Raw genomic sequence first — 7,378 nt, forward strand, 5'->3', positions numbered from 1 at the left:
CAATCATCTACATCCTACTTCGGATGGAGAATAGATGAAGGATTGAAGTACTTGAGGATGGGAAGGCATTGCCCTTTATGTACCCTCGATTTTTCCTTGGCACGCTAATTCAGCGAACCAATCATTGGCGACTATTTTGTTTGCTATTTGTTTTTTGTTCATCTGCTTGATTTTATATGCGATTATCTGTGTATTTAGAGCTTCTTTTCTCCGGGGCTCCCAGCTCGTGCGAGGGGGGGTGTTAGTACCCATCGGGTCACGTGTCTGACCGCCCTCGCTTTCTGCCCGGTAGTTTATATAGTTAGCTCAGCCGATAGGCCATAAACCAATCAACCATTCACCACACACCAAAAGGGGCGAGTAGTCACGTGAGACCCTCATAAAAGTGGCGGGACCCGTAATAGGAAATTCAGAGTCGCTCGCAGAAAAATGTTACAGTTATACACTACTGCTGGATTTATCAGCACCAAGTTTTGATGTTCATTGTTAGGGGAATGCTCAGGAATATAAACTCCGCTCGGTGGCGATCGTAAAGTGGGGATACTACCTAACCCTATAAAGCTGCCCTACTTCTACATAATATCCGGTGCTACATCGAAGGGTATTGATTCTGTACATTACATCCAAATCTAGAGTCACCATGTTCACTGTCAAAGTCGCAATCGTAGGAGCTAGTAGCAAAACCGGCCAGTCCATCGTGAATGCACTCCTCGATTCCTCCACGCCGAAATATATGTGTTACCAGACCCCTGATTGTATTCATCCTCTAACAATAGCTATCAGGAAGTAACAGCCCTAACACACCCCCAATCCCTCCACAAGTTACCCAACTCCAACAACGTGGCGTAAAAATCGTTCCAGCAGATCTCCGCGAACCATCCGATAAACTCGTCAAGCTCCTTTCTGGTATCGACGTTGTCATCTCAGCTATCTACTTCGACAGTCTGGATAATGAGATACCCCTCGCGAATGCTGCGAAAGCAGCCGGTGTCAAGCGATTTGTCCAGTCTGCGCTGATGATCGTTATCCCACCGAAGGGCGTTGTTGATTTCCATGAGAAGGTCGATATCCCATCTCATCACATCCCACACAAGCTGTAAATGCGAACGCATGACAGAAAGAGGGGAACCTCCATTACTTCCAGAAAATACGCCTCCCCTACACCTACATCGACGCTGACTGGTGGTACCAACTCACTCTCCCGCGACTACCATCAGGCCGCATCGACCATCTCCTTTCTCCCGCGCACAAGGATTTACCAACTAGTCTCAATGGTAATATGCCAACTGCGCTGGCGGATTTGAGGGATGTGGGACGGTATGTGGCGAGAATTATCGCGGATCCTCGTACTTTGAATAAAAGGGTTCATGTGTATAGTGAGCTCTATACGCAGAATAGGGTTCATGAAGTTGTGGAGGGAATTAGTGGGGAGATAATACGCCGAGATATGCTGTGTATTTGGGATATCTTAATGGGAAGGACCTGTATCCGGACTTCGAGTATGTTACGTTTGAGGATTATGTGAAGGAGGTTCTTGATGGGAAGGTTAAGGGGGTTTATCAAGGGTGAACGATGTCCTGCAATATGGTTTGTTTACTAGACGATGTATTTGGAAATATATAGTATATTATTCCATCGCGATCTCAAGATTACTGCTGTGATCATGTAACAAAATCAAAACATCCAAACAAAGCCCAAAACTCACTAATATGGCAGTTCATCAGACTTATCTCAAAATCAAACGAGCCGCCGAGGCAGTGTTTCATACATAAACACCTTTGGCACAGCCGGCTCAACCAACCCAGCCATAAAACGCTCAAGATTATCCGCGCTGTTGCTAGCAGCCAGGGTGTAAAAATTACCACTATTCCAGAGCATGTAGCAATTACTGAAATGCAACCTGATAGCAGCCGTCATATCTTCAATCGAAACCTCGTTCTTGTTCATCAAGTTGAGGACTTCCTTACCCTTGGACTTGATCTCATTCTGGCTGAAATACAACGGCTTGAAAAGCATGTCTTTTTGGACCTCGCGCCGTTTGTACTCCTCAAGATCCTGACATCTGTATTTCGAGACGAAGAGGAATATCCCATTGTCTTTCAGCTTCTGCTTGGCGAATTCGATCTGCTTCGGACGGTTGGGCGAGTACATCTGAAACGTCGTATCTTCGATCATGATATCAAAGCCCGATGTAAACCTCGCCAGATCCTCACGCGTCCGCATTACATCCTTCGTCAAATGGTGCATTGGCCCAACGAAGAAAGACGCATTTGGCGGATTCCCATGAGACAAGAAACTCTGCCCATTCTCAATATTAGAGCTGCACGCAAGAGTCTTAACCCGTCCCTCCCCCAGCTCCGCCACAACCCTCGACATAGTCCCCTCCGCACTGCCCATTGAATAAAAGTGCAGCGGTTGCTCCACTGTTTTGTCCTTGCTGTATTCCATAATTTCCCGCGCGAGACGACATGCTTCCTCAAGGCGATAGGGGATACTAGCGTGGTAGTGTGGGTCGAAGCGGCCTCTGCGCTGTTTGTGGAGCTGGACGATACGATCGAGGAGCTCGTCGCCTTTGAGGAGCTGTGAGTCGACTTCAGGGTGGACGGTTGGTTGGCCAGTTATGCCGCCGGCGGTTTGGGAGAAGAAACGGTGGAAGTCGTTGAGACGGGGGGCGCGGTCACATTCTGCGAAAAAGGAGGACCAGTCTGGCTGGGATGGGGTAGTTTCAACAGTGGTGATTGTTAGGGATTCGGTTTGGGACATGTTGGAGAGCTCTGTTGACTTGCAATTACAGAAAGAAAGGAGATGAGGATGATAAGGGGAGATATCAGCTCCTCAAGAAGGCACTACTCTCTTATAGATCAACATCTCAGCCCGGCAAGGTAACTCTGGTAACATTTTGCTATTCTTCTTTTTGTCAATATAATCATGTACAGATTCATACCAGTTAAAACCGACGCCACAGTACAGCTGAATGTTTGTCCGTCTGTTTGTCCGGGCCAGTCATGGCCGGGAGGGGTGCATGCCGGTCACGAAGTCCACTGTCTATCACCTTTGCCTCTTTTTGTGAAGTTACTTTCGCTTCTGGTAAGCATGGCGAGATGACAGGGTTATGATCAGCCTCTGCGCCCTTCTGTTTATTTACGGACCATGCCCAGAACAACGGGCAGCGCGATAGAATGCAGAAAGCAACAGATAATACTCTGGGTTCTATTTTTAAATTGGAATACTATGGTAGAGTCGCGGAGTATAGCAAAAAAATCCTCCCACGCAAATCAAGTCTCGAGCCAAGAAGCTAGACCCTTGATGAAGGGGAAGCTGATTGCCCGGGTTCATACTTCGTACTCAACCTGGTCTTTAAAAATAACAACCCCTCTGCTCATTGATGCAGGGTGTTGATTGCTTTTTGTTTCTAACCAATGATATTTTCTATCCGGCAGATCTTTGCCATGATGGGCATAATATGAAAATTGACAGACACAAGGCTGAGTAGTAGCCTTGTGTCTGCCTCGTATTACATCCTGGGGTAATTATATTTAACAACATGAAGCCGCGTTGGCTAGTGGCAAGTCTACATTGCTTCGAAAATTTGGAGAGAAAGATTATGGATAACACTACTCTATCACCGCAATCCTCTGACCGTCCTTGGTATTGGCCATTTGGTCGAGTCACATATAGCCAGGTACGGCGTCATTCGAAAATTAGAAATGACGAGTTTGACCTCGACCGGTTCGTTTTCTCAGTCCAATGGACAGGTTGAGAATACTATTGCTAATCGGTTTTACAGGGCCCCCAGTTCTTCTAGCCATTCTGATCACCTCAATGCTTTCGGCCCTTCTCTCATGAAAAGCTTTACTTCTCGTGTACTACCTCAGAGTCTGACCAGCAAAGTGGAAGAGCTCATCCAACAAGACAGAGATAACAAAAGAGAATGGGTCATCGGTGTCCTCTTATGTGCCTTTGCGGCCACCATTGTCATGATTATAAATATCATCCTAACCATCATTGCTGTTGCCGTTGCATATTCAAGGACCGAGGACCAGGGATTTGTCTCTGCTACACTTTACGAGGGCAAATGCTCAACCCAAAAGAATTGGGCTCGCGGGTTGCATTTACTGATCAATATACTCAGCACAATTATGCTGGCAGCCAGCAACTATTGCATGCAGTGCTTAAGTTCACCGTCACGCCAAAACATTGATGACCTGCACCCTCAACAAGAATGGCTTGATATAGGAATACCTAGTCTGAAGAATCTCTTTTTCATTGGTTGGAGAAGACGTGTATTATGGATGGTGCTCTTGGTATCCTCCCTACCAATTCATCTAATGTTTGTTTGCAAAACTATGTTCTCGTTGCTTTTTGGTTCTAACCGACAAGCTCAGATACAATTCTGCTGTCTTCTATGCGTTGGGTACCAATGAATATAATGTCATTGTTGCATCGAGTGATTTCGACTTCGAACACCAACCAAACAATGATACAGATTTTGCGAACTGCTTCGAAGACAACATTGCTATGAGCATGTCGGATTTTTACTCTGAAGAATTCGAGAAGCTCGACACGCAAAAGTGCAAGGATACCTATGCTGTCGACTTCCTTGCTGGCCGAGGAAATCTGATTATCATTACCAACAATTCGACAGTCGACAACAAATCGCTACTATGGGCTGGCAGCCAGAATGGACCTTTGGTCTTTGGAAACAACCCGTTTGGATGGATGTGCGAGTATTTGCATTACGTCGACTTACCAAACCCGGATCCAGGGGATCAAAACTGCCAAAAAGGGTATTTGATCGGTGACTGGTCTGTAGTTGCCGAGCCTTGGACGTTCCCCTTGGTCAGCGCGACTGTGTTCACGGATGATACCTATACTTTCAATCAAGAAAACATATCGGATTTTACACGGGATAATCCCTTGAGTCTTAAGCCCAATGACTTGAATACCCTCCTGGACTTGATGGCCCAATATCCCAAAGCAGAAGAGATGCAAAGATATCTCGACGATGCCAGTCATTGGAATAACAGCGCCTGGGTGAGTAATATTACAGTCCAGCCAGCAGGGTCCGTATGTGCCACACATCCTTATTCTAGCATGGGCAAAGAGCCATACATGGTGGGTCACTGCCGAAGCCAAAAAATTGATGAAAAGTGCCAACTCGTTTTCAACCTCCCTATTTGTCTTGCTGTCATTTTTTGTAATGCGGCCAAGGTCTTTTGCATGTTCTTGACAGCTCACGATGAAAGGAGAGAGATACTCCTCACTGTCGGTGATGCTGTGTCTTCCTTTATGGACAAACCGGATACAATGACTGAGGGGAACTGCTTATTGTCCAAGTTCGATATCACAAAATCCTCTCAATCATCTACAACCCTCCAACCCGGCAAGAAGAGATGGATGAAATCGGTCAGCATTTCATATTGGGTGGGAACAATCAGTCTGTATGTTCACCTCACCTTTCTGATGGCTCGCCTAACTTCTACAGATGCTTTCTTCTTCTTGGGATTTCGGGTTTCCTTCTTGGGCTTACCATCTCTTCACTAGCTGCTGCTGCGGAAAAAACCTCGATTTCGAGTCTCTGGAACCTGGGGTTTGGCACTCCATCAGCAAACGCATTAATGAAACTTTGGGAATATGGCGGGGATGGCTCAAATCTATCCGCGGTCTTGCTTGCAAACTGCCCACAAATTCCAGTTTCGGTGGCATATTTCCTGTATAACAATATACTAACCACCATGCTTCTAGCTGCCGAGTATGATGGTTATGCCCAACAACGCAAGTCTTTGCGTGTTTCCTGGCCGAAGGGGCACCAACGCTCGACCTACTACCTCACTCTTCCATACCAATATAGTTTCCCTCTCATGGTTGCCCACACGTTGCTACATTGGCTTATTTCCCAGAGCTTATTCTATGTGCAAGTCCTCCCATTCGATGCAAGGGGAAACCCTGTACCTGAAAAACAACTGGTTGCTTGTGGGTACTCCCCCATCGCCATTATCTTTGCCATGTCCCTTGGGGGTCTGATGGTTTGCGCCATCCTCGGCATGGGAATGAAGTGTTACAAAACAAACATCCCACTCGCCGTTAGTTGCAGCGCTGCCGTCAGCGCTGCCTGCCATCCTCCGCCTGGCGGTGGCGATCCACTCAAGCCCATCAAGTGGGGTGAAATCCCAGAACAAGCAGCCAGACTCGATCCGAGAACGAGCAGTGGGAAAGTAGAGACCGGCGAAGAGGAAATAGCTCTACGCTCTTTATCCAGTTTATGTCCAGAATCCAGTCTTGATATTGGAAGATACCACGAGCTCTGTACTGTGGATGGGGAGAGGTCCTTGACCCCGGATCCAAGTTGGCAGGGGCAGGAAAGTCATGCGAGCCAGGTGCAGTTTTTGACTGGAGAGAATGCTTCTTCTGATGGAGGAGAGCAATCTGAGGGGCACTGCAGCTTTTCTTCGCTTGGTGCTATAGCACCTAGTCTTGGGCGTCCCTACGCTTGAACTGAGTTGCATGGTCTTGGTTTGATTTTACTTGTATAGTGCGCAATACTTGGAGAGTTATTACTTTTCGGTTTTTATATGGTTCATGTTTTCATCTGGGAATGCAATCAGGTTTGTGAGAGTCTTTCCCTTGTGTAACCTGGGATTAGCAGTCAAGAGACTAGTATGACATGATTGCTGTATTTAAACAGAATGAAAGATACTCTGTACATTACTGTACCTACACACCATTCCTTACCTTGGAATACTCGAAAGATATCATGGTAATCGAGTTTTGACGGCTCGGTCTGTTACTGCCCCACGCCAAGTACCAGCGACAGGTGAAACAAACTGCAAATTACTGGTAAATTACACATCCAGATCAGCAACATGAATCCACTGTTACTCAAGACGGGAGACGATTTCCAGCACCCTGGTTGGCGGGAGGGGTGTGTGTAAGAGAGGAAATTGAGGGAGGATAGAGAGAGAGGGAGAGAGACCGGAGGTAAGTCTAGGTATCCCTGGATTTGGTGAGTTTTGATGGATTAATGGCGTCGGCAGATGTCTGTATAGAAGTTGGATTCTCCCAGCCAGCCTGCAAATGCGGTGAATCCGGCCTTTGAGCTGAGAATCTCAGTCACTGACTTGCAGCCCCATGGATGTGCTGCTGCTTTGCGGCCCTCTCTGCAGTGATAGAAGTGGGATGGCTCCTTTCTGCGGCCGCATGAGCATGTCAGCAGAGCGTCCTCATGTTTAAAGCGCTCATGGTATTCTGCAAAGTCTCCGTGGCCACTCCTGGCAGCTAGGACTTAGGAGACGGCCCAGGGCTGCTCTTGGGAGGAGCAGCTCCGGGGGACGTTTTTCTAGGCCTATTCCGAGGTCCTTATAGCGTTTGGGGGCTTTAT

General features: G+C 47.2%; 4 protein-coding genes across 4 annotated transcripts; 2 read left to right on the forward strand and 2 right to left on the reverse strand.

Moving 5' to 3' along the window:
• ASPGLDRAFT_49393 (uncharacterized protein) lies at nucleotides 1–348 on the reverse strand. Its single transcript, XM_022547096.1, has one exon. The coding sequence runs from the start codon at nucleotides 250–252 to the stop codon at nucleotides 76–78; it is 177 nt and encodes a 58-aa protein (XP_022398704.1). The 5' UTR covers nucleotides 253–348; the 3' UTR covers nucleotides 1–75.
• A 292-nt stretch (nucleotides 349–640) lies between these two features.
• Nucleotides 641–1,525, forward strand: ASPGLDRAFT_68013 (uncharacterized protein; the record flags this gene model as incomplete). Its single annotated transcript, XM_022549216.1, has 3 exons — nucleotides 641–755; nucleotides 823–1,061; nucleotides 1,118–1,525. The coding sequence occupies 3 exons, from the start codon at nucleotides 641–643 to the stop codon at nucleotides 1,523–1,525; spliced, it is 762 nt and encodes a 253-aa protein (XP_022398705.1).
• A 212-nt stretch (nucleotides 1,526–1,737) lies between these two features.
• Nucleotides 1,738–2,763, reverse strand: ASPGLDRAFT_37324 (class I SAM-dependent methyltransferase; the record flags this gene model as incomplete). The annotated part of the gene is made up of 1 exon (XM_022544804.1): nucleotides 1,738–2,763. The coding sequence occupies one exon, from the start codon at nucleotides 2,761–2,763 to the stop codon at nucleotides 1,738–1,740; it is 1,026 nt and encodes a 341-aa protein (XP_022398706.1).
• Nucleotides 2,764–3,842: 1,079 nt separating this feature from the next.
• Nucleotides 3,843–6,714, forward strand: ASPGLDRAFT_175323 (uncharacterized protein; the record flags this gene model as incomplete). The annotated part of the gene is made up of 4 exons (XM_022542844.1): nucleotides 3,843–4,354; nucleotides 4,449–4,727; nucleotides 5,028–5,406; nucleotides 5,439–6,714. 4 exons carry the CDS (start codon nucleotides 3,843–3,845, stop codon nucleotides 6,492–6,494), a joined length of 2,226 nt encoding a protein of 741 aa, XP_022398707.1. The 3' UTR covers nucleotides 6,495–6,714.
• Nucleotides 6,715–7,378: the final 664 nt, after the last annotated feature.

Source organism: Aspergillus glaucus (genome assembly GCF_001890805.1).
Source record: "Aspergillus glaucus CBS 516.65 unplaced genomic scaffold ASPGLscaffold_16, whole genome shotgun sequence".
NCBI classification, from domain to species: domain Eukaryota; kingdom Fungi; phylum Ascomycota; class Eurotiomycetes; order Eurotiales; family Aspergillaceae; genus Aspergillus; species Aspergillus glaucus.

Coding starts and splice junctions, on each gene's coding strand:
- ASPGLDRAFT_49393 (XM_022547096.1), bottom strand. CDS start 252: ATGGGTACTAACACCCCCCCTCGCACGAGCTGGGAGCCCCGGAGAAAA.